We start from the raw sequence: 23,628 nt of genomic DNA, 5'->3' as shown, positions 1-23,628 counted from the left end.
AGATGGGGACCCACAGCGGGGGTAGCGCCGAGCCACAGCACTTGATCTGCAACGTGGGCTTGGGGTCGCTTCAGCCCTGGAGGGGGTCCCCTGGGAATAAAGGGGCACTGGGGGGCTAAGGCAGGGGGATGGAGGGAGGAATTTCGGCCCCACCAAAGCAGTTGCCCGCGCACTGCTCTCGGCTCAGGCCAGGCTCAGGTTCCCCTTTGTGCATTGAAAGTGGCCCCTGAAATTTTAATGAAGCCACAGGATCGCGGGCGCAGCGGGCTCAGCCTCTCCACCCCTCCCACTCCCCACAGCACCCATCGGCTCCGGGCCCTGCCGAGCCCCTCGCCATGACCCAAGGCTTCTGGCGGCTCTACAAGGCCAAAGTGCTGCAGACCCTGGGGGGTACACGGGCAGATGGGGTGCTGCAGGAGGAGGTAAGGTAGGGGAGTCACCGCTAACACCGAGTCCACTTGAAGTGGGGCGACCAACCACCCCTGCCCTCATGTGGGGGCTTTGTTGCAGGGCGATCCTCCTGAACTGATGGAGACTGCCGAGACCCCCACACTGACAGAGGAGGGACCAAGCCCCGTGTCTCAGCTGGCGAAGAAGGTGAGGAGTGGGCTGAGGGCAGTGGGGACTGGGGTCTTGCTGGAACCTGGAGGTCCCCAGTGAGCCCCGTGCTGCCTCCCCCACAGGTGCAGGGAGTGGGTGTCCGGGGCTGGCGGACGCTTTCCTCCCTCTTCACCCATGAGGACGAGCGCCAGCTGCTCAGCCCAGAGCCCTGCGCAGACCAGTAAGTTGCATCTCGGGGTGGGGGGACCCCAGAGCCCAGATCCAGCCCCCTGTGAGCAGCTGAACCTCTGCATCCCTCTGTCCCATCACCTGCATTGTTCTCCCCTGCCTACACCCATGGGGCTGACCTGGGGGGTAGCAGGGGGAGACCTGACATGAACTAGGGGAGGACGTGGTGGGGGCTTGGGGGGTCCCAGTCCTAGCCACTGTGGGATCTGGTAAGAAGGATCCCCACACCAACATCCCTGTCCCTGTTTTCTCTCCAGCCCACTGGCTGCCGAGCCGCCTGAGCCACCTCCCTCTGAGAAGGCACCCAGCTTTTGGGATCTCTTTGCTAGCAAGTGGCAGCAGGCGTCAGGGCTGGACAAGGGGGTTTCCCTCCCGGAACCGGGTGAGAGCCCCGAGGAGCCGCCGGGTGACGATGTCAGCGACCTGCGGGAGCCGGAGGAAGGGGCCTTCCACTGGGGCTTCCTTGCCGGCAAACTGGCTGAAATCCGGAATAAAAATGCCCCGAAGGGCAAGTAGAGGAGGATGCACTGGCCAGACTCTCAAGCAGCAGGAGCAGCCTCTCCATTGCTGGAGGGTAGCCCCCTGCCCCTACTTGAGGTCTCCGCGATGTTTTTTGACAACGTGTCTGCACTAAAGACTTTGAGGTGCCCCTTTGCCCTTGCCTTCCTGGCCAGCCCCATTATCTCTGGAGCAGCACAGCCTCCGTGGTGGGGATGGGGAGCTGCCGCTTCCAGTCCTGAAGCGTCCAACCCCTACCCTCTGCCCCCAGCCTGGGCTCTGCCTACACAAACCACACACTGCTGCCAGGTTAGGGAAAAAAAAAAACCAAACAAACCAGGTTTATTGAGCACTGCCCTGGCCCCAGTGGCCTCTTTTCTGGGGCTGTGAGGTGGACACTGCTGATGACAGATGGACTTAGGCCCTACCCAGAGCAGTATGTGGAGGGGCTTCTGGGGGCTGCAGACCCATCATAGCCCTCTGGCCTTGGAGACCGGAAGGATAGTCAAGATGGGTTGCAATTGGGCCAAAAGAGGGATCCCCAGCAGAGCACTTTCCTGACCTGCCTTTTCCCCTACTCAACCTTGGACCCAGCCAGAGTAGAGCTCGTGGCTCTCTCAGACGCCAGCAACCCCACAGCACCAGGACCGTGGATGCCACCATCCTATCAGCCACGTGCCAGCTGGGTGAGGGGGCACATCCAGCCCACATGGGCTACACAGGCATCCCCATCCCCAGCCAGGCTCCCTCTCATCAGACAGTAGATTCCTTGGCAGCCGCCCAGGCTCGCTGGCAACCATAGAGCCACTTGATGACGCGGGCATTGCGCTCCACCACCGAGATGGCGGAGCCCAGACGGTCATCCGGCTCCTCCTCACCTGGCCCTGCGTTCCCATCGCTGCCCTCCGAGGCCTGCATGGACTCCGACTCACAGGAGCCAGGGAGCCGTGCCGAGGCGGTGTCCCAGCCTGATGGCCCGAACCGCTCCTGCCCCAGCAGCTCCACCAGCGCCCGGTCCAGCCCACAGTAGTTGAAGAACCGCTCCTGCTCCGAGAGTGGCAGGGAGATGCGCAAAGTCAGCGCGTGCTTCCTAGGGGGCTGGGGGAGCTGTGCCATGGGGCTGCCAGGCAGAGGGAAGAGGCGACCGCTGTCACCGCCACAGCTGACACCTGATGTCTTCACCTCCTCCTTCTCCACAGGAACCCACGGCACGGGGGTCTTGGGACTCTTTGGGGCCGGCGGTCCCTCACCCAGCCTCCTGGCTGGGGGAGAGCTAAGGGGCTTGTCTCTGAGAGGTCCCTGGAAGAGGCGTCGCACCAGCCCAGAGCCCTTGGTGTTCTCCTTGCCCCCAGCCAGGCAGTCCCGTTTCTGCCGATAGATGATGAGCGAGTCAGGTCTCAGCAGGCGTCTGCCACCGGCCCGGTGCAACACAGGGGACTGAGGGCATGACAGCTTCCCGGGGCCCTCCCGGCTCAGTTCCGAGCCCTGACACAACTCACTACACTGCTGGCGGCCATGGAGGCACCGGCTGCGGGGGGAGAGCCAGGGCGAGCAGCCCTGCAGTGCCGGCTCCTGCCGTCTGTTGATGACCTGCTGGGATTTGACGTATTTGGCCTTGTCGGCCTCCAGCCGCTCCACGGCACTGGGTGTCCGGCCCCCACCACCCCCTGGCTCCTGTGGGCACTCAGGTCCCCGGTTCAGCCAGGCCAGGGGGGACCCGTGGCCGGGGGCCACGAGGCGCAAGTTGCTGGAAGTACAGACAGCAAGAGGGAGGCTGCCCAGGTGCACCATTGCCCCTCAGCCCCAAAATGGCACTCCTGGTTGTTTTGCTCCCCTTTGAATGGCTGGGAGGGGGTGGGTAGTGTGCTGCGGCTGGGGAGCTTCCGAAAGCTTCACCTTGTCTTCTGGATTTGTCCCTGAGAGGAAAGAGGAGAGGTGGGGTTAGCACCAAAGATGCAGTAGTGGCAGGAGGATGGGGGGCAACGCAGAGCCAGGAGACTCCCTCAATCCCATGCATGCCCAAGCAGTCAAGGAGCAGGCAGCTAGCCCTGCGAGCCCAGGCAGGAACAATCCATGGACAGGAAGGGAGAAGCGCCGAGCATCCGCTGGCTTCACCCGCATCCCAGAGGTGCCTTCCGACAGGAAAAAAATACTGGGGCCAGCCACCTTATCTTTCTGAGCACACACAACAGAACAAAGGCCTGTGTGCAGGAGACCTGGCAAGCTGCCCCAGCTGGGCCTGTGCCTGTGGGCAGCAGGGCAGGGGCTGGAAGGTGTTTTGCGGTCTCCGTGCCACGCTCTCTACACTACGGCTGAACGCAGCTGCCTGGGAGAAAAGGCACTTCTCCTACTCGTGGGAGGCATGGAGCAAAGGGGGTTTTATTAGCCCTGAGGTGGGATGGGTCTTGCTCAGCTGTACCTGAGAATCCATGTGGGTCTAGGCTGTGGTGGATGGTTGATGACGGAGAAAGGAGTCTGAAGCCTGAGCCAGGGGCTTTGGGCTTTTGTAAAGCCCAAAGCTGATAGTTTTGCTGAGCGGAAGACGCTTACGTGGCCGTGAAGAGCCACCCCGTTGCCAGCAGCTGACCTGGCCTCGCAGCCTCCCTGGGTGACAGCAGGGACGTGGGGCTGGGACAGAGCACTAGGGAGCCAACATCCCGAGAGCCTTCTGCCTGCACGCCTCCAGATACAGGATCTTACACAGCATCCCCTCCTGGTCTACAGATGGGGAAACTGAGGCAGACAGTATGCGTGTGCTACTTAGAGATGAGCTCCTCAGCCTCCCAGTGCCAGGCAGAGCTCTGCAGCCTCCCCAGGAAAGGCGTTCCTCAGCACACTGTCACATCACCCACCGCCTTCGCCACAACAAAGCCAGTGTTCCCAGACTGCAACTGCCCGTGACGGCCTGTCTGCATGCTCCCCGGCCCAGGTGAAAGATGTTCTCACTCACCAGAGCCCACACAGGGGTGGGATGCAGGGATGCTCCGGGTTCCCTCAGCTCCTGCCCTTCTGGCTGCTAGCAGCAAACTAAGCCCAGACTCGGCAGGAGCCTTATATAGAAGTTGAGGAAGAACCACCCCCATTAACCCTTGCCAGCCCAGCCTCATCGGCAGGACCACAGTGCCCTGGTTGAAGTCAGCACCTTCTAGCACCTTTCTCCCCACTGGTGGTGAAAGGGTCAAAGACAGCCTTGAGCCAGGCCCCTTCCTGCCTCTTCTTCCCCAGGAAGGGCTGTAAATCACAGGAAGCCACAAGGGGCTGGAGTTAGCCCAGGGGTTATTTTTACCGATGCCCTATCCCCTTCCTGAGGGCACAGCCCCCAGCTGCCCCCCATCCCCAGAGCCTGCCTAGGGAGCTGCTAACGTGGCACTGCTGTGGCCATGGGGGAAGGACAGGCTGCACCCTGAGCTGGGCTCCCAGCATCCATGAGTAAAGTCAGAGGAAGTCCCTAGTCCTCCCCGAGGACCTGCCAGCTTCCTCCATCCCTCCTCTCAGCTAGCATGGCTCAAAAGCTGGGGTACAGCCCAGCCCAGCCTGCTTGCAGGGACTCAGGGGACTGGAGGGGACAGATCCATGGCATTCATCCCAGGACCTGCAGGACAAGGTGCTCTGTCCCCGGAGGAGAGGGGACCCAGCCCCCACCCCAGTTCCTTCCAGCAGGGCTGCTGATGGGGGAGCCAGTGCTGGGAACTGGGGCTGGGTCGGTGTCCAGCACCTCCCTGTGTGACCACACCAGTGCCCGGAACTCCTGGGCTGAAAAAAACAAAGGCTAAAACAGAGGCTGAGCAGGGTGACAGCGGCCAGGGCTCATCCGAGCTCTACTGGCACCAGAAAAAAACCCAGTGAAAGCGAGGAAGGGACAAACCACCTTCTAATAAACCTGGAGGGGCACAGTGCAGGCAGCCGTGCTTCCAGGATGCATGCAGGATGCAGCTGTGCCAGAGCAAATCCAACTGTTTCCAGAGGAAGATGGGGAAAAGGATGGGGGTGAGTGATGGAGAAATCCACAGCAGGCCTGGGATCAGGAAGAGAGAGCACAGGTTCCCATGGGGAAGGGCCTTATTTTTAACACCGGGCAACGTGAATCACCGTTTATTCACACAGGTTTTCTTTTCCGAGCTGAAGTGCCAGTGGCTGTTCCGGCAAAGCCACAAGTGAGTAAAAGCAGCCTTGGATTCTGCTTTCTCTGGCAGACACAGTGTTCCCATGGGATGCTCCTACCAATCACCTGTCCCACAGCGAACGCCTTCCTCTCCAGCTCCTCCTCAAAGCACATTGGGCATTTACTGTTGAACTGTTATATTTTGACAAGGCTGATTCCGTTTAGGGTACAAGAAGGGATGATTTGAGGGACATTTCCTAGCACCAAGCATCCCAGGCAGCTCCTGCTGCCCTTGCGGAGGTGATGGGAATTTCAGCACTTCACCTTCTAGGAAGGGATTTACCTGATTAACCAGCCTTTTGTGAATGCACCATCTGTTTTTTCTTAGTCACACGGACACTCCAAGTCCCTTGTTTTTATTTTGGGCTACTCAGAACTCTCACGAGGCACTCTCTGCAATTTGATGGTGCTCTGCTTCCCTCCCAGGTAAACAAAGCAACCGCGGGTGAATCCCTGCCACAGCTGGGGCCAGGCGCTTCTAGCCCCTGGGGTGTGAGAGAAAAGCCTGAGCAAAGTCCTCAGTGGTCATGAGCCCCAGATCACAGATCCTCTATCAAGTCTAGCTGCCGAATAAACAGCCCTTCCCCTCACAAGCCCTATCTCCCTCCTGGCTCGTGGTAGAGGGGACAGGGCCCTCCCAGCCCCAAGCGTGACATCCCTGTGTCATCAGTAGGAAGGCTAAAGCTAGCAGTCCTTTCCAGATGCATTTCTGCTTTAAAAATAAAATACTTCTTTTAAAAACCCCTCTAACTGCACCCTGATCAGGTGCAGGCAGGACTGCAGCACCTGAAAATGCAGCCGTCTTTTTCTGCTCCCTGGTTTAATTTTGCTTCCTGGTCTGAGATCCATGCAAGTGCTCCACAGGAGCCAGGCGGCTGCAAGCCAGCGAGGGCCCAGGGTGCCTTTGGGAGAGGGCAGGAAACAAAGGCTTGCTACACACATTTAAAAATACCAAGGGCTCAAATGGACATGAATATGAAACCAACACCCAGTTCAAAGCAGCCACATACAAGTTAGTACAAGTAGGAACTAGATGGCAGCTGGGCCCAGAAGGCACCAAGGCTCCCGTGGATGTTATACTCCCATTAGAGACCAAGACCTACGATGGGCGATGGCTGTCTTGGCTGACTTCTGCCTGGCGTGTGGGAAGCAAAACGGGTTAGTCCTGGAACCACGGGAAAGGCAGAGAGACAGAAGGAGCTGCCTGGGCTGAGGGAAGTCTCCCCAGAGTCAACAACGAGCTCTGGGCTGAACCCAGCGGTGGCTTTTAGTTCACATCGGTTTTCATATCAAACTCCAGAGATAAGAGATCTCTGAGCACTTGTAATTCTAGCAGCGGTTCTCCCAGGAGACGCAAAGCACGTCAGCTGCGTCCTCCAGCACTCCAGGCCAGCACGTTACCTGGAGGAGCGTGGGGTGGGAGCTGCCACAAAAGAAGCGGCCACAGTTCCAGCCACCGCACACCAGCTCAGATCCTCAGCTCAGCCCAGGCCCCGGCCCCGGCTGTTCCTCAAGAACTGCAGCTCTTGGGCAAGTTTCTGCTTCAGGCACCCAAATAACCTGGAAACTCACCTGGGAACAAAGAAATTTAACTAGAACAGGGCCTGGTCCACAGCTCCTCTCACATGGATGCAGAGACAGTGCTGGCTTATCCTTCAGATCACCCAGCTTCATGCTTTGTTTGCTCTGGCTGCTTTGCGCCAGCTCGGTCACATACCTCTACCTCCCATCCCTCCCCCAAACAGCGTCGTCACAACAGATGGTTTGTGGCAGTTTGCATAAACAGCCCTTTGGACGGCCAGGGAAGTGAAACGGTCACTGCTCAGCTTGTGTTTAAGTACTCCTAGCTAGTCACCTGTGGGATGATACTGTCTTCCCCACACAAACCACCAGTAAAGACTAAAAATGGTTATCGACAAACACCCCTAGAAAGATTTGTCGGATGTCATTGGGACAAAGGGAAAAGCAATGCAAAAAGGCAGCCATTTGTACTGGCCACGGTCCAAAGGCCACCTCAGCATGTATGCTCAGCCAACCGCTACACAGGGTGCCGGGGGAAAAGGTGTTTCTGTAAAGCGAGGGCAGCCTTCCAAGTGACAAGCAGGACTTTATCTCAACCACAAGCCAACATCTGCCATTACGCTGCAGTTTGGACAGGGGCCATGATGGGCCAGTGCGAAGGAAAACTGTTCAAACCAAAGTGAAAAAGCAAATATGGCAAGTTCCTCCACCCAGCCAAGCCCTACTCAAGGAAATGGGACAGCCAAGCTGGAGCATGAGGCCTTCATGCTCTGCAGAATGAGGAAAACAATACAGAGGGCAGGTTACTTGGGGAACTCCTGTGAGCCACGTTCCAGTCAGTGGCATCTGTATGGACTTCAGAGCAGAAAGAGCTTCTGTGGGTTGTAAAAGTAAGTAAACCAGCAAGTAGAGTCTGCTACATCTAATTCCTGCATGTTTTTTCCCCCCTCCTCCATGGACCAGATATATTTCAAGTAGGGAGGTTTAAATTTCTTCCTTTAGTGGGGGAGGAATTTAGCTTGTGTCTGTATTTTGAATCACCGCTCTTACAATTAATCAAGTATTTGTATTTTTCTTCTTTAATTAAAGTACTTACCCTTAAGGTGCTTATCCTTTAATTAAAAAAAAAAAAAAAAAAAAATCTAAATTTCAGTCCAGTCCAGAAGGGTGGCAGCATCTGTCTGCAGTCTCATAAATCCTGTGGTACCAGTCAAGGAGGGGGCACAGATGGACAGAGGTTTCCATGCAGCTGGGGCTGCCTCAGGTGGTAATTGCCCCCTCAAGCACGTACAGTCAGCAAGAATGCTGCTGCTAAGTTTTAATCCCCTCTCTGAAAGTGAAGTATGGCCGCAATAGACCTGTTTTGATACAGTAAGGGCTCAATGGCAGTCACAGGGTCCCCCTGGATACAGCTCACCTCAAGCGGAGCCAGCTCTGCTTTCACACCCTTGACTCGGGCAAGTCCTCCAGCACCGCTCAGAATCTCTGAATGCTGGGGACTGGAAAGGCCCTCTGGAGCTCAACCAGCCCCATCTCCTCCTAAAGCAGGTTCCCCTCAATCAGGGGGCAAAGGAAGGCATCCAGGTGGATTTGGAAACCTCCAGAGAAGGAGACTCCACACCCTCCCCACGGGCAGCCTGTTGCACGTCAGACATCAGAAGTCTGGCCCCAGTAGACGAGCAGCACAGCTCCTAGCCAAGCCAGCACCTTTCACGAGCCTCAAATCGGTTATGGCATGGCTGTGACGAAGTACTATGCTGACTTACGTCTTAGCACAGCAAAGAAACCTCACTGTCACTTCACCTATAGATGGACGAGATGGTGCAAACGGAGCAGAAAGCCTTTCTCTACAGGAAAGTTCAAAAACTTCAAAATTCAGATTTTATTTCAAAAAAACAGTAACTTCATAAATTACACATTTTTCCTCATTATAATTCTCTGTAAAATACATTTTACAGTTTTTAAAAGACAGATTTGGAAAAAAAACAACCAAACAAACTTTGCTGAGTGATGAAAAGTATTGAGTATGTGTCACACTGGTGAATAACTCCATAGCTGCTACAACAATTTGATTTACCGAAGTTTTAAAACAAAGACCTCAGACAACAACAAAAAAACCCAAAGAGAAGACAGATCATTCCGTGTTTACCAAAGAAATACTTGGTATTGCCCAGGAGTAAGGCTTAGCACCATGAGAGGGATTTCAGGTTCCCCTACCCTTTAAAGTGGCAATCGGTGCAAAGAAACACTTTAAGAGACAAAAAAAAAAACCAAACACAAAACCCCTTTGCTCATTTCTGCACTGAGAGCAGGCAGCACAGCCAGTGTTGTCCTTCGAAACACTTTGCAGAAGAATCAGACGACTTGTGAAGCACCTTAAGATCAGTAGTATCATTCTGTAGCAGATTCAGGCTTTACGGTAACATAGTTGATTCTGACTTGGGGACAGCAAGAGGGAGGAGGAAGCTATGTCTTTTTTTTTTTTTATAAAGCTCTCAAGTTTCACATGGGAAAATAATAAACTCCCTTTAAACCACACCGAAACATTAGTACCATGGAACAGTGTTGGTACAGACAGTGAGAGGTTTGTTTCCCTCCTTTCAAGCCGAAGCTTGAACTGTACTGAACTCTGTTTAACATACGGGAACAAAACGGATCTCTTAGCTTCCTTATCGCTACTCGCAGACAGGCTCCAGGTCTTTTTTCTTGCCTAAGCTGCCTGCAGCAAAGGGGCGACGCTGGGGCATCAACAGCGAGGTGCTCTGCTGTAGTCGGGACCACCGTCTGCTACAGCAGCCACTCTGAACATTGTTTAGAGATACCAAATTTAAGAATTACTGTTCAGACAACTTGCCCTAAAGGATAAAGTGAAGCAAAAAAAAACCCAAAACACAACAATCACAGACTAAGGCCCTGTGGGTAACTGCCACCTGGCCTACACAGCACCAGAGAAGGACCAGCTGTGGTTTGCAAAGCCTCAAGAATTTGCTAGGATCAGAATCCTTTGCTTTTAGAAGAACATAAAAAATAAATTCAGGCAGAATAAACACTGCCTGATCTGAACTACTCTCACAGCACTAAGAGAGAGCAGAATTAAAGCAGCAAATTATACGAAGGAATACTAAGAGCAGTTTTTGGGTAAAATCGGGGGGGGGGGGGGGGGGGGGGGGGGGAAACCATTACATTAATTTTATTAAGAAAGCTGGCCTTTGTTGCAGCTTCAAAGGCAATTTAAGGCTCTGCTTTTTCCAAAAGGCCAAACTGATGAGATGGGTCATGGTCCTGGTACCCAAAAGACAGTGCTGTGCTATTACAAAGCAGCTTCTGTCTGCCAAAGAGCATCAGGTGGCCTTGGCAAAACCCTTCTCAGCATAACCCTTCCCTATCATCTTCTCAATCTGCTTCTGTGGCATAAAAGCTGAGGACAAGCAGTCCTTCAGCTACTTCAAAGCTTTCCATCCTACCATCCCTGCTTTTAAATAAATAATACTTCTTTAAGAGGAGGAAAACAAGTTAGAAAATTGGCCAAGGTTGCCACACAAGTCAGAGAAACTTATCACACACTGATAAGTTTCCACATATTGGCAATGTTGCTTTTTGGATGTTTGTTTGTGGCTTTTTGGATGTTTGTTTGTGGCTTTTTTGGGGGTTGTTTTTTTTTTTGTTTTGGTTTGGTGGTTGTTGTTTTTTAAACACATCAGTAAGTTTTCTCCCATATCTGAGCACAGGTGTGGTCTCCAAGACAAACAGCCACTCCTCTACCTCCTTATCACTGCCATGTTAGAGGCAGAGACAGAAATCAAGAGCCCAAGACCAGTGCTACTAGTTACAGTCTGTAAACAGGAAAATTATGCTGCCTCTGTATTTTGACAAATCTTAAAAGTAACACTATGTGCTGCCAGATTCTCTCCTCCCCACTCTCATAAAGGAAGCCCATAGGACTCCGCTGTTATAAATCTTCCAGGTGCTACTGGGATTACAGACATGAGAGAAGGCATGATATGAAACTGTAGACTGAAGTACTTGATTAGCAGAAGAAAGCAAAAGTGAACAATTAATGAACCAGCTAACCTGCTTGCACCCGACTGCATAAGATTTTACTCCCTCGGTGACGACCTCATTAAGCTCTAAGTGCCCTGTCAGCACTTAAACCACTGCTGATGTCCTTGCATTGCATTTATTTTTCTGTCTACGAAGTCAAGTCTCAGACCCTATCTTTGACATAACAAAAATAAATAAATAATAAAGTTCTTCAGGCCTGGAGAAGATGGAATGCTTCCCATCCATCTCCTTCACCTAGTTTTCCAGCAGACTCTAATCAATCAGACCCATAGCAAATAATTTAAGAACAGCGGCACACGCTCCCAGTCACTCAGATACATAAATATATACACAGAGTTACTTTATAAAGCCTGAAGATTTGCACTACCAGCATGCAAACCTCTGTTTTTCCATGCAAGTTCCTAATATTGACATAGGAAACTGGAATGTACAAAATATTCCACAACACGGCATCAGAAATCAAGTCCCAGGTCTTCAGACGTCCCGCTGCCAGTGGGCACGAAGGGACATGGGCACATCTTACACTTCCATCTAACATCCCAGTATTATACACATGACATCAGATCGTTAACGCAATGGCCAGCTGCCACTCATGTCATGTCTGAAACTCAAAAAGAGATTCATTTGGTAGAAACTACACCCTGCAGGTTTGAGTTCAGGCCCCTATCTTTTATTGCCCTTCAGCCGCACCATCAGGTAGGTGAGAAGCAGAGACTCAATGCGGGAGGTCACGTTTCCCAGCTGCTATCTTTAAAAGCTATGTTGACTAACCGCAGCTCCAGCTCAAAAGCATCGGGTCGGTCCTGTGGGTTGGCAGCCAGCATTTCCTTCAGCAGCTGTTTCATTCGAGCATTCATGGATTTTTTCTTTACAGGGATGAGCAGTTCCATTTTGGGGTTTTCTAGAAGTGCCTCTCCAACAGGCACGATCGTCGTCCCCTGCTTAACGTAACTCCCTAGAAGTTCTTTCTTTGTTTCCGTATCTATGAATGTGATTCTTTCCAACATCGCCCAGATTATAATCCCTAAGGCAAAGATATCTGCTTTGGCAGTGTAGTGTCCTTCCCAGACTTCAGGGGCCATGTAGAAGTCAGTCCCACATGCAGTTGATAGAAAACACTTATTTACATTGACTGGTTCCTCAGGATTCTGTCCCGAGGCCGAACACACCTTACTCAGTCCAAAATCGGCTACTTTCAGGGTAGGCTCTAAGTCACTAGCATCCATCCTGCTCTGAGATATTAGAATATTGTCAGGTTTGAGATCCCGATGAATAATCTGATTTTTGTGCAGGAATGCCAGTGCGCTGCTGAGCTGAAGCATGAAACTTGTGTTGGTCTTGCGGTTTGGCTTTCGGGATAAGAGGTACTCATTCATGTCTCCTCCATCACAGAAATCCATTACAAACCACAGGTAATAAGCACTTCTGGGGTCAAAGACTATTTCTCCTTTTAATGAGGTCTCTACGAGCTGTAACAAGGAAAGGAAATGTCATAACTATCTGACGATCACAGGAATGTAAGGATTTGATCGAAAAATGCATGAAGGTTGGATCTTTCTCTCAACAATTGATGAAAATAAAACTTTATGCAACATTTCCAATGTTAAAATAATTAAAAAGAAAAAATCGTAATGTAGCTGACGGCCTCCTTGTTTCCACAGGTGCAAAGCGTATCAAGTCCACGCTCCTGCCCAGAAGCTAGAGCTAGCCCCAGATAACAGTATTTTGGCAGATACCAACAGGACACTGCACTCACATCTGTTTCAGCTGGACACTGTCCCACCCCAACACAACCCGTCCCGCTCGCTTCGCTAACAATTTGAATGTACAAATAAATCCTCAACCAGTAACTTCCTACAGTGTCAGGGGTTGAAGTTGTCCTCCCTAAGCAGCGAGGAGCTCAAGCAGCCAGGAGCTCAAGCAGCCAGTTCTAAATAGCTGTTTTGTACAGACAAGCAAAGTAAGAGCAGCAATCAGTTTTACCAATCCTGTTTACACCACTAACATTTACCTCTTCAGTTCCTCTGAGGTGCCTCCTGGCACGCTCAGGGAAAACCTTGCCATTATGTTTGTTAGTAGTAAACCAAACAGTTCCTACAGGCTTTCAAAAGGTAGTTATTCATATTGAGAAAGGCATTTTTAAGGGCTTTAACACGGCAACCTTTTCCTTCCAAGACCAAAGTTAGTAGCAATTTATAGCTACCTTTAATTACAAGCACAGCTAGTACTCAAACTGGACCAACTTAAATCAGTAAATTCATGTTAGAACTAGAAAACTTCATATTTAGGGTGTAGAGTCAACAACAGCAAGATTAAGGTATTGCAAGACTGCAGAGAGTCTCCTTTGCCAAGCGAGCACCAACACATAGCTCTCCCTTCCACCACACTTGCATCTCCAAGACAACAAAATCTTCCACCACACCTCTGCCAGCGGCAGAGGGACCAGATCATGCTAGGTCAGGGCTCTTGCTTCACTGCCATAGTTCAGCATCTGCCCAAATGCCCTCCGGGGACACCAACACCACCCACCCAGGCAGGCTCTTCAGCCGGTACCCCCTCCTGTCACCTGGCAGGGGGGCAGGAGAGGGCAAATCAGGGGAGATCCGATTTTTCTTGACTTTAGCACATGCTATCATCAAGGGATGCCCATCTCTTCAGAGTCAGCTCAGCCCTTTTTGCTCTTATGCTTTTTGAAGCAGGAAAATAATTTATAGTGCCTGCAGCAGACACAGGTGAGATCTATGTGCGACATCAAAAGCCAAATACTGCAGGTGATCTAGAAGCTCTCCTCCACCTTGCAGCTCCATCCTTGGGTTTTTTTAAGCTCCTCCCTGTACAGATGTCCACAAGTTCAATGTAATCTCTCAGATCCACTACCGACTAGGAAGGTAAGGCACTGATTCCTCCTGCATGAGCTGGCCAGTGTTATTTTACCCTAATCCTTTCAGGAAAACAGGTCGGTAACAACTATCAAGCCACAGCAAGTTTACAAAGGCACAAATCCTCTTTCCCAGGGTTATACGGCACTTGGCATAATGGGATCTAGAGAGCTGTGAGGGGCTGCCAGAGGAATGTTCTCTAGCAAAATTTTGGTCCTACATTAGACATGGAAGAACAACAGCAATCAAAACTTCTATCAATACAACAGTCTGCACTTCCCTTCTGCTTTCTTGTGGTGTTTCCTCAAATTATCAAACTAACTTGCATTTAAAAAATCTTGCAGTCTTTTAGAGTGGCATGGCTTCAGATGACAAAATACAGATGATTATTCAGTAGAAATGCTCTTTTAAGGACATGTAATAATTTTGGGGTGTCAGGGACAAACAGTGCTCTCTCCTAACTAGACACATCTCACAAAAAAAGAAATTATCCTAGCTACCCACCTCCTTCCCTCCCAGCTACACATTCGTATTTATTACTTTCAGCCCATTACCTCAGCTTCGTGTACCTGTAAATAAAGGGAGGAACTGGAGCCATGGGACATCTTCTGCACCATACCGTCTTTCTGCAAGATGCACTCCTCCAGGTGAATGACGTTGGGATGCTGGCTCTTGATACTGCTAAGTGCCCAGAACTCACGCAGAGCTAGTTCCACGTTCTCTGGAGCATGGCACCGAATCTTTTTCACCGCAACCCGTGCAGAGGTCTTCCTGACGACTGCTTCGTACACCACACCATAACTGCCACGACCAACCTCCCGTATTAGATCGTACTTAGGCTGGCTACTCACCATCTTCAAGATCAAGGGTTCTGGGGAAGGGGGAAAAACCCACAGAACTAAAACTTAGGAACAAGAACTGGGCTGTATTTTCCCCCATATGGCTTGGTGGGTCAGGACTGGGTCTACCCAACCCCTGCAACTAACAGGGCCGTGCCTCCGGGCATTGCTGCATTTGACTGCTACAACATTCTAGAAGCCATTCTGGAATGTCAGTTCTAGAATATCTGTTGCCATAGACCAGTTAAAAGTGAAATTACACCATTTTAGCGGGACTATTAAGTTTCATATACAGCCCAGTTTGCAAGGTGGCAACAATTCAAACCTAGATTTGTACTGTGGCGAGACAGGACTATTGCGTACGCTCCTGCTCCTTTCTCTCAGTGTCTTCTGTGAATATCTGTGGGAATAACAATAGGGTCTCACGCTCTCCATCCACATCTGGGATTGCAGAGAACAGGTACTAGTTGAAGCCTGTGCTTGAGCAGTAACAGATTTAATTAACACTATCTTTTACATAAGTGACTGCAGAAGTAAATGTTTCTGGTGTAAATTTAATCATGAAATTCTTTTACTGATACTAAGATAGGAGGATGCTTCACATTGCTTCCAATTTATTTTTTAGTGTTACTATTAGTTTTCAAGATACTGCTCCATAAGTAAAACAAGAGACATAGATAATTTAAAAAAAACAAGCCACAAACACCAAACACTGCTACAAATTTATGACCCTTCTTGCACACCCTTCCCTGCAAGATCACTAACCAAAACACACCAGTACCACCTTCACATAAACAAAATGGGTCACTGACCAGAGACAGAAAAAAAAAAAAAAGCTTGTCTAGACAATTATCAAACAGAATGAAACACACACAAATAAAATCACAGCTAGTAAATCAGAACTAGAATAGTTCGTAAAACTGCCAGGGATAAATGTGATTCTCTGTATGTCAGTAAATCAGGCAATAAGGACCACATAACAGTTTGTTATTAGTAGGAAGCTTTCAATGATTTCCAATGTCCTAAGTACTTTTTTTTTTTTTTTTTTAGGAAGAAAAAAGAAAAAGAGAGAGAAAAAGAGGCATCATCAGTCTCAGGGCAATACCACATGAACATTTTAACCTTTCAGCAAAGTTCTCTGATGAACATTTTGAACTGAACTGTGACGTGCCCAAGCAACACACAACCACGAGCCTCTGCTCACCAGATGCACTGAGCCTGCACCTGTAGCGTGGCTGTAAGGAATAGATTAAGATTATAGACTGCATATTGAGATCTGATGGGCTGACAGCCTCTCCCATACAGGAGAGAAGAGCAGAATCTGTAATCTTACCCATAGACAAATATTTCCGGAAGAAAAGACTGCATTACTCAAACGCTATCACACCAGGTTCAATACGAGTGGAAAACTTTGACAGTGGGTTAACTGTGTGCTGTTCCCAAGGAGAAGCTGTCATTCTGCCAAGTATCGGGGTTGTTACCCGCCTTCCTTCACCTCCACAGCGGACCAGGCTAAGCTGGAAATGCAACTCGAGTTTATTGCCTGGTCCCATGGACTTGCCACCTCGTCGTCAGGGCAGCGACTGGGGCAGCTGCAGAGCTCTGGCAGCAGGACCGGCACAGCCCGGGCTGCACCAAGTTAACAGGCCAGGCCTGTCTCTTTTCCCCGTCCCAGGGGAAGCGTTTTCCCTCCCTGGCTGCCTAGCGGAATAAAACAAATTCCTCCCCCTTCTCTTGGTCCCGCTCCTCCAGGGTGGCCCCGCAAGCGTCCAGGACCCTATCTGCACCGAGAGCGATCTTGCTCCGGAGGCCAGGAGCGGGGTCTCAGGCCATCAGCCGCAGCTCGAGGAGACAGGGCTTGCCCCGCTGAGCCTCTCCGCCGCAGTAGGTCGCAGGCCCTCCTCACGGTCCCCCGCGCACAGCCGTGTCGGAGGCCCCCGCCCGTAGCCGTGTCGGAGGCCCCCGCCCGTAGGAAGCCGGCCTGGCGCGGCTTGCATTATGACGCGATGGGGCGACCGTCCTAAACCCGTTCCTAGAACCTAGACTCGCTCCCCGGCTGTCCCCGCTCCGGACCGGGCCCCACGTTACCTCAGAACCACCGCCAGGCCGCCGCCGCCGCCCGGCCGCCATTATAGGGCTGTCCCGCCCCGCCCCGCGCCGCACGGCGCACCCGCCGGAGCCGCGGCCCCGCACGGCCGCTGCGCCCTCTGATTGGTCGACGACGAGGGCGGGCGGAGGAGGCGGGGACTAGGGAACGCGCGCGTGCGCCCCTCTGTGGCGCGGCGCGTGCACTGTAAGCGCGTGGGGGCGGCGGCGCGCGCGGTCGCGGGTACGGGGGCGTGCACGGCGCGTTGTGCGTCCGCCCCCACTGCTCCTTGCTCTGCCCCGCCCCGCGCCTTCGTCCCCCGCCGGTCTGCTCACCCCCCTCTGCAGCAGCAGCCCTCCTCTTTTTGGGTTTTTTTTTTTTTATTTTTCGGCAGTCAGAAAAAAGAATCAAAACGGTTCCTTGCGCTGGTGGTTGTTCTCGGGCTTTGTGTCACAGAGACACTGCTCTGTACCCTGTTCTCTGTTGCACTCCTGGCAGGCTGTGGGGCTGGAGGTGTCCCCCCCTAAGCACAGGAGTTGGGGGTCACAGTGCTCCTGTCACAGCCCCTGCTGTCCCCTCCACCCCGTTGCACAGCCACCACAAGGCCATTTTGGGAGAAGCCAAGGCAACTCGCAGCATAGAACCCAAGAAAAGGTGTTAGGATACACTCCTACCAGAGGAACCCCCTCTCACTCCCCATAATTGGGAAGAAGCCCAGTGCTGATCGGTGCCCCAAGGCCCTGCCTGAGATGCCGCAAGCCAATTAGCAGACAATGAGCCCCTTGCAGGCTTTGAAAACTAATTAGGGCATTACAACCCTTCTGTCGCCTTTAATAGTTCAGAAGCAATTCCTTAATTAATGCCACCCCTGAGCAGGGCCAAGTGTGGGGATGAGGTTATCCATGGCCCCAGCCAGTGGCTGCCCCCCACACTGCTCTCCAGGGTTCCCGGCCAGCCCCACTTCTGTGCCAGCTCCTCCCTGTAAGAGCGCCAAGTGCCGAAATGGGGACAATTTTGCAAGATGTGCTTGGCTGGTCCCAGCACAGTCACTTGGTCAACATGTGAGCCTGCCCAGGAACATCCAAAACAGCTGCGGGGCTGCCCTTGTCCCAGGGGGGCTGGCTGCAGCCAAAATGTGGCCTTTGCACCCATGTACCCCTGCATCCATGTACCCATGCTCCCCTGCACTCACCCCCCCCTGCACTCATCCGCCCCGCTCACTGTTACCATGGGTGCAGCAGCAGCAGCCAGCATCCCGCCCCACACTGTGTCCCCGCCAGCATGACCCATGGGTGCTATAATTACTCCTCTCCCCTCCTGCAACTGCCAATATTTGCAGGTCCCACTGTGGCCAGGCACTGGCAGTCAGCCCAACACCCTGTTTATGGCTGCATCAGCTGTGCACTGTACGTGGGGACCGTTTTCCCTGGAGGGTACAGGTCCCGAGGGGTTGTGTTTGGCTCCTTCACCCCCCCACCCAAGCTGTTTCTGAGTCAGATTTTGCAACCGAGCAAAGGGGCCAGATGGGTGACAGACGTGCATGCCAGCACAGGGAGCAGGCCTTGCAGCCCTCTCTGTAGCTGCTCTGCAGCTGGGGGTACAGAAGAGCCCTCCAGCTCCTCTCTGCGGAGGGAAGGGGGGACCCTGGCGCCTGTCCCAGGGGGCTGCATCTCCCTAGTGCTGTCTCTCCCCTTCAAGCACAGCTTGCACACCCATTGGTGAGGCATGCGTTTGTACCCCAGCAGTGGCCATATTTTGGGGAGGGCAAAGGGAGATGTTCCATATGAGCGACTCCTTGATACTCCTGGCCTGGCTCTTCCCCATTTCTGCCACTATCACAGTGACTGTGGGACTGGTTCTTTTCCCCTCCTCACCCCCACCCTGATGCCACTCTGGGACCCAGCCAAAGGATCTGGCTATGCTGCTTCCTTGGGCGTGCGACCGTTTGGCCCCAGGGTGAAGCCTGGCCCTGTTTACCTCCCAGCTCTGGTTTTGGTGTGCCAGCAGCCACGGCACGGGTGGGTAGAGCCTCTGGACAGCCTGTCCCCATCTTGTTTACTGCCGATGGCGGCATCCTGATGGCTCAGTCGCATGTGACAGGTGCTGTTGCTTCCCCGGACACCCGACTCCACGTCAAGATTTGGCTCCGCGTGACCGGCGAACAACTTATAAATAGCGGGATGAGGGGTGCTGCCAGCAGACAAGAACGGGTGAGCAGGGTGAAACGTCGTACCAATGGATTTCCAAGCTGGCATCCTTCAGGATGGAAGCCCCATGGAGAACCTGGAGAAGCAGCTCATCTGCCCTATCTGCCTGGAGATGTTCAGCAAGCCGGTGGTGATCCTGCCATGCCAGCACAACCTCTGCCGCAAGTGTGCTAACGATGTCTTCCAGGTGAGAGGGGGTCCGCATGCCCAGTTTCCTCCTACTCCACCCTGGCTGAAAGTCACTGGGATGGTCATGGTGCTGTGGAGATGCTCACAGATCCCCTCATGTGCATCTCCCCTCCCAGGCTGCCAACCCATACTGGCAGAGCCGGGGCAGCATGATTTCAGGAGGCCGGTTCCGGTGCCCGTCGTGCCGCCATGAGGTGCTGCTGGACCGTCATGGTGTCTACGGGCTGCAGAGGAACCTGCTGGTGGAGAACATCATTGACATCTATAAGCAGGAGTGCTCCAGGTGAGCATGGGTGGCCATGACAGATAGCTCCTTGCCTTGATAAGGATGTGGGGATGCCCACCTCCTGAGCCCCAGCACCATTGTGGAGATCACAGGAGATTGCAGTTGGGCAAGAAATTGGGGACTTTTCTGATGGCTCATTGGTCCCCCATCCAAATCTTCCTTCCTTGACCCACATCTTCCTCCCCAAAACCAAATCCCTTGCCTTGTCCAAAGCGGTTTGGGTCTCTGCATGGCTTGGGGGGATGGTGAGTCCCTGAGGGGGTGATGGCAGCAGGGCAGATCCTGTTTCCCCTGTGCAGGAGCCTTTGGTGGCAGATAAAAGGTGTGCGGGACAAATCTGGGCTCTGGCTGGTGACAGCAGGCACTACCAGCTGATAAGGGGCAGAGGGACAGTTAGGAGGAGGGGAGCACTCAGCAAAAATGTGCAGCTGGCAGGGGCAACGGAGCAGGTCACAGGTTCTCAAGACAGAGCAGTGGCCCAGCCAAACCCTCCCAACCACTCTAAATATTGTTTGAGAGCCATGGGGACAGGGACGATGGCAAGTGGCAGGTGTCTGCGGCTGCCGGGGGGGCTTGTGGGGGACCAGCCATCTCTTGGCTTCAGTGGCTTGGCTTGTCCGCATGTCCCCCCTCAACTGTAGAAGAGATAATTCAGCTGCAGCCCCCGACCAGCACCCTCTGAGTGTTTCTGGGTGCCCCCACCCTCGTCATGCATTGGGTGACAATAATAAATCCCAGCAGCCCAAGGCTAAAATTAGGTGTTTGTGAAGGAGCCGTGGAGCCCACCAGTGCCAATTGCTGCTGTGCACAGTGCCACATTGGTTTAAACTGGGATTTACTGGGCTCACAGCTTATAGAAGCGCAGAGGCTGGTAGCTCATGAAGGAGCAAATGGGGTTATGCCGGGATCTGGCTTTTTTCCTAAGGATCTGATTTTGGGTTGGCTGTGAGGTTGTCACTGCAATGGGATGTCACCTCGATGGGGATGTCACCATGACAGGGACGTCACCACAGCCGTGCCGCTCTCTCCAGCAGGCCGCTGAAGAAGGGGGAGCACCCCATGTGCAAGGAGCACGAGGATGAGAGGATCAACATCTACTGTGTCACCTGTGAGGTCCCCACCTGCTCCATGTGCAAAGTCTTTGGTGCCCACAAGGACTGCGAGGTTGCCCCCCTACAAACCGTCTTCCAGGGACAGAAGGTGCTGTGTGGGGGGAGGGCTGCAGGAGACACGGCTGGTCCCGGCACGATGTGCTGAGCTGAGATGGCCACAAATAGCACTACAACCCGCTCACAGGGTATTAATAGGCTGCGGATGACTTCGCCCAGGAGACAGCCTATATTTAGAGCAGCCACAACTTGAGGGGGATGGGGGGGAACAAATCTCGGACTGCTCGATGCCTAGCCGGTCTCCACAATGGGATGGGAGATGTCCCTGTTTCCATCTTCACTGGGGTTCAAGCTGTTTCTGTCTGTCTATTCCTGCCCAGACTGAGCTGAACAACTGCATCTCCATGCTGATGGCAGGGAATGACCGGATCCAGACAATCATCTCCCAGCTGGAGGACTCGTGCCGAAGCACCGAGGTGAGGAAAAGCAGAAGAGGAGCCCACCGAAGCCCAGGGGTGAAACCTGAGCCAGCCAGCGGCCATTTGGGATGGCCGGGAAGGAGCTGGAGCCCACAGAGCAGGGAAGCTCCTGGGATGCTGCTAGTGCTGAGGGACACAGACGTGGCATTCCTTTCCCCTCATCCCTGCAGGAGAACAGTGAGGCAGCTAAGCAGGAGCTATGTGCTCGCTTTGACACCGTGGCAGAGCTGCTGGAGGAGAAGAAGTCTGAGCTGCTAGAGCGCATCACCCGTGAGCAGAATGATAAGATGGGCTTTGTCCGGGGCCTCATCTGCCAGTACAAAGAGCAGCTGGAGAAATCAAGCCAGCTGGTGGAGACAGCCATCCAGGCCATGGAGGAGACTGGGGGGGCCACCTTCCTCATGGTGAGACCCCTAAACCTCCCCCTTTCCCTGCTGATGCCCACACGGGATCCCACTGGCTTGGGGACATCCTGTCGTGTAGCTTCACTCACCTCTCCTCTTGCTCTCCGCAGAGTGCCAAGCAGCTCATTAAAACGTAAGTGCCCAAATTGGGGAAAATTCACCAAGCCCCACTCTGGGTCCCACAGCTGGGCAGAATTTGTCCACGGGGTGCCTAGGTGGTGAGTGTGGGGATGCATCGTCCCCCCCACGCCAGCACTCTGTGGTCCTCCAACCCAGTGAGTGGATGGGGGGGACATGGCTGTGCTCTTCCTACCCAGAATCGTGGAGGCCTCCAAGGGCAGCAGGCTGGAGAAAATTGAGCATGGCTACGAGAATATGGACACCTTCTCAGTGAGCCTGGACCATCTCGCTGAGGCAGTCCGCACCTTGGACTTTGACCCTGGTAATTCAGCCCCCAAACCCCCGATGTCCCTTTACCAACTCCCACTGACCCAGTGCCATCCATCACCTTTCCTGGTGGCCCCGTGTTGATGTTTGGCTATCTGTTTGCAGCTGAGGAAGACGAGGAGTACTTTGATGGGGAGGAAGAAGAAGTGGAGGAAAACACAGTGCCTGAGAAGACGTTGATGGGTAAGGGATGACACAGCTGAACCCACCTCCCCAAGACCTTCAAGCACCCACAGAGTGGGTCCTCTGGGGCCTTGGACCCCCCTTGATCTCCCATACTCTCCCTCTGGCAGCTCCTCAGTAGGCACAGCAACATAGCCAGGGCAGGAGAAATGCCATGGGCGCGGGCGGTGACGGGACTCAGGATGGGAGGACATGCCGCAGGGCCTGGCGGCCTCACGAGCCTGCACCTGCTCCAGCACAGGATATTTCCTATATGGGTGCAAAGAGGAAAATTCCACACATTTTATATCTTCCTTGTTTTGTATATAATTGTCATGGATTTGAATTCTGTGTATTTTGTAAAGAAAACTGATGTTTTAAGTATTTTTCTCCTCACTTCTTCTCTGCTTGCCAGCCCCATGATGGGCACTGGGGATGTGGGTAGGTTTTCTGGTGCTGTCACCAGTGCCCCTGCCAGCGTTGGACACGGCAGAGAGAGCCTCCTGCTCCAACACTTAATTTTTGGCCTCATTAACACCCCTGGCAGCACTAGCACCCCATGGCTGACCACTTGCCTGGGGATGTAATGGGTTGGCACCCTGCAGGATTTATCTCCCAGTGATGGGATGCCCACGTTCAGCGCTCACCCAAGCTTGAGGATATGGTGAGAAGGCTGAGGATGCTCTGAGCTGAGCCATTTTCAAAACAGGAAGAGCCTTGGCATCGAGCTGTGCGTTTGCTCTCAACTGAGCTCACATGCCAACAAATATATACTATGAATGCAAAAATATGTCACAAATATTTTTCTCCTGAAAAAAAAAAAAATAAGTCCAGCTCAGTCCCTGGCCAAGGGGAAACTGAGGTAGCACTGCCGTGTCGTGGATGTGCCAGAACTGCAATTAGCCCCAGAGCATTTAGGCGCTCCTGTGGGACAGTGGGCTGGAGTAAATGCTGTGGGGAGGGTCTGGTCCCAGGATTACCCATCCCCGGCTGGATCTAAAGGGGGGGGGGGGGGGGGGGGGTGCTCCAAGGCTCCGTGGAGAAGAGGGAGTTACCAGGTGACTTTAGGGTGGATAGGAGGATGCTCCATCCTCCCCTTGCCTCGGGGGCTGCACCTGTGCCCTGGTGCGCGGTTTCTGTGAGGTATCCCAGAACATTTCCGCCCCCCTCCACGTCGGCAGCCGCCCGGGTGCCGGTGAGCAGGCTCACCCTGGGGCAGGCGGCTGCCGGCACTTTGCGGCCGGCCTGGTCCTCCCTCCCCCGGGCGGTTTTGCACACGAGTCCCCGTCGCTTCACACGAGCCGAGGCCACCGGCTGCCACCAGCGCCGGCCACGCACCGGAGTCACCCGACCGGGTCATCCGTCCGGCCTCCCACCACAGAGAACGATGGCAGCCGGCGAGGAGAAGCAGCGGCTGCTGAGCAAGGGCGCAGGCGGGTAGGGGGGTGTCCGGGGGTGCCGTGGATGTGGTGTTCCCTCTTCTTGGTAGGAATCCCAGGAGGGGTCCCC

General features: G+C 53.4%; 4 protein-coding genes and 1 long non-coding RNA gene across 9 annotated transcripts; 3 read left to right on the top strand and 2 right to left on the bottom strand.

The window, feature by feature from the left end:
* Nucleotides 1–141: 141 nt before the first annotated feature.
* Nucleotides 142–1,305, top strand: C24H1orf232 (chromosome 24 C1orf232 homolog). The gene is made up of 4 exons (XM_062014291.1): nt 142–422; nt 511–597; nt 684–781; nt 1,047–1,305. The coding sequence occupies exons 1-4, from the start codon at nt 336–338 to the stop codon at nt 1,303–1,305; spliced, it is 531 nt and encodes a 176-aa protein (XP_061870275.1). The 5' UTR covers nt 142–335.
* Nucleotides 1,306–1,597: 292 nt separating this feature from the next.
* On the bottom strand, nt 1,598–8,003 carry FAM110D (family with sequence similarity 110 member D). Of its 2 annotated transcripts, none has more exons than XM_062014491.1 (2): nt 7,022–8,003; nt 1,598–3,203 (listed from the first exon to the last, which is right to left on the bottom strand). In XM_062014491.1, exon 2 carries the CDS (start codon nt 3,076–3,078, stop codon nt 2,041–2,043), a length of 1,038 nt encoding a protein of 345 aa, XP_061870475.1. In that variant the 5' UTR covers nt 3,079–3,203; nt 7,022–8,003; the 3' UTR covers nt 1,598–2,040. The 2 variants fall into 2 exon arrangements, with proteins under 2 accessions (XP_061870475.1, XP_061870474.1); XM_062014490.1 differs by lacking the exon at nt 7,022–8,003 and adding an exon at nt 4,238–4,325.
* On the top strand, nt 7,603–13,089 carry LOC133627708 (uncharacterized). The gene is made up of 3 exons (XR_009820350.1): nt 7,603–7,860; nt 12,325–12,444; nt 12,694–13,089. It is a non-coding gene; the product is annotated as an uncharacterized LOC133627708 (long non-coding RNA).
* PDIK1L (PDLIM1 interacting kinase 1 like) lies at nt 10,138–16,919 on the bottom strand. 4 transcript variants are annotated; one of them, XM_062014488.1, is made up of 3 exons: nt 16,839–16,919; nt 14,481–14,782; nt 10,138–12,501 (listed from the first exon to the last, which is right to left on the bottom strand). In XM_062014488.1, exons 2-3 carry the CDS (start codon nt 14,763–14,765, stop codon nt 11,761–11,763), a joined length of 1,026 nt encoding a protein of 341 aa, XP_061870472.1. In that variant the 5' UTR covers nt 14,766–14,782; nt 16,839–16,919; the 3' UTR covers nt 10,138–11,760. The 4 variants fall into 4 exon arrangements, with proteins under 4 accessions (XP_061870472.1, XP_061870471.1, XP_061870473.1 ...); XM_062014487.1 differs by having other exon boundaries at nt 14,481–15,779; nt 16,839–16,904; XM_062014489.1 differs by having other exon boundaries at nt 14,481–15,150; nt 16,839–16,895.
* A 2,152-nt stretch (nt 16,920–19,071) lies between these two features.
* TRIM63 (tripartite motif containing 63) lies at nt 19,072–23,560 on the top strand. Its single transcript, XM_062014290.1, has 9 exons — nt 19,072–19,230; nt 19,349–19,515; nt 20,550–20,718; nt 21,008–21,103; nt 21,277–21,510; nt 21,621–21,643; nt 21,828–21,952; nt 22,063–22,140; nt 23,301–23,560. Exons 1-9 carry the CDS (start codon nt 19,072–19,074, stop codon nt 23,558–23,560), a joined length of 1,311 nt encoding a protein of 436 aa, XP_061870274.1.
* Nucleotides 23,561–23,628: the final 68 nt, after the last annotated feature.

The sequence above is a fragment of the Colius striatus genome, chromosome 24, assembly GCF_028858725.1.
Source record: "Colius striatus isolate bColStr4 chromosome 24, bColStr4.1.hap1, whole genome shotgun sequence".
Taxonomy (NCBI): Eukaryota; Metazoa; Chordata; class Aves; order Coliiformes; family Coliidae; genus Colius; species Colius striatus.
The sequence above is the reverse complement of the archived record's forward strand: the minus strand, read 5'-3'. Positions and strand labels throughout refer to the sequence as shown.

Coding starts and splice junctions, on each gene's coding strand:
- C24H1orf232 (XM_062014291.1), top strand. CDS start 336: ATGACCCAAGGCTTCTGGCGGCTCTACAAGGCCAAAGTGCTGCAGACC. Junction 598..683: donor TGTCTCAGCTGGCGAAGAAG/GTGAGGAGTGGG, acceptor CCTCCCCCACAG/GTGCAGGGAGTGGGTGTCCG. Junction 782..1,046: donor CCAGAGCCCTGCGCAGACCA/GTAAGTTGCATC, acceptor TTTTCTCTCCAG/CCCACTGGCTGCCGAGCCGC.
- FAM110D (XM_062014491.1), bottom strand. CDS start 3,078: ATGGTGCACCTGGGCAGCCTCCCTCTTGCTGTCTGTACTTCCAGCAAC.
- PDIK1L (XM_062014486.1), bottom strand. Junction 12,502..14,480: donor GTTCCTCCCTTTATTTACAG/GTACACGAAGCT, acceptor TCCTTGTTACAG/CTCGTAGAGACCTCATTAAA.
- TRIM63 (XM_062014290.1), top strand. CDS start 19,072: ATGGATTTCCAAGCTGGCATCCTTCAGGATGGAAGCCCCATGGAGAAC. Junction 19,516..20,549: donor TATAAGCAGGAGTGCTCCAG/GTGAGCATGGGT, acceptor CGCTCTCTCCAG/CAGGCCGCTGAAGAAGGGGG. Junction 20,719..21,007: donor CCGTCTTCCAGGGACAGAAG/GTGCTGTGTGGG, acceptor ATTCCTGCCCAG/ACTGAGCTGAACAACTGCAT.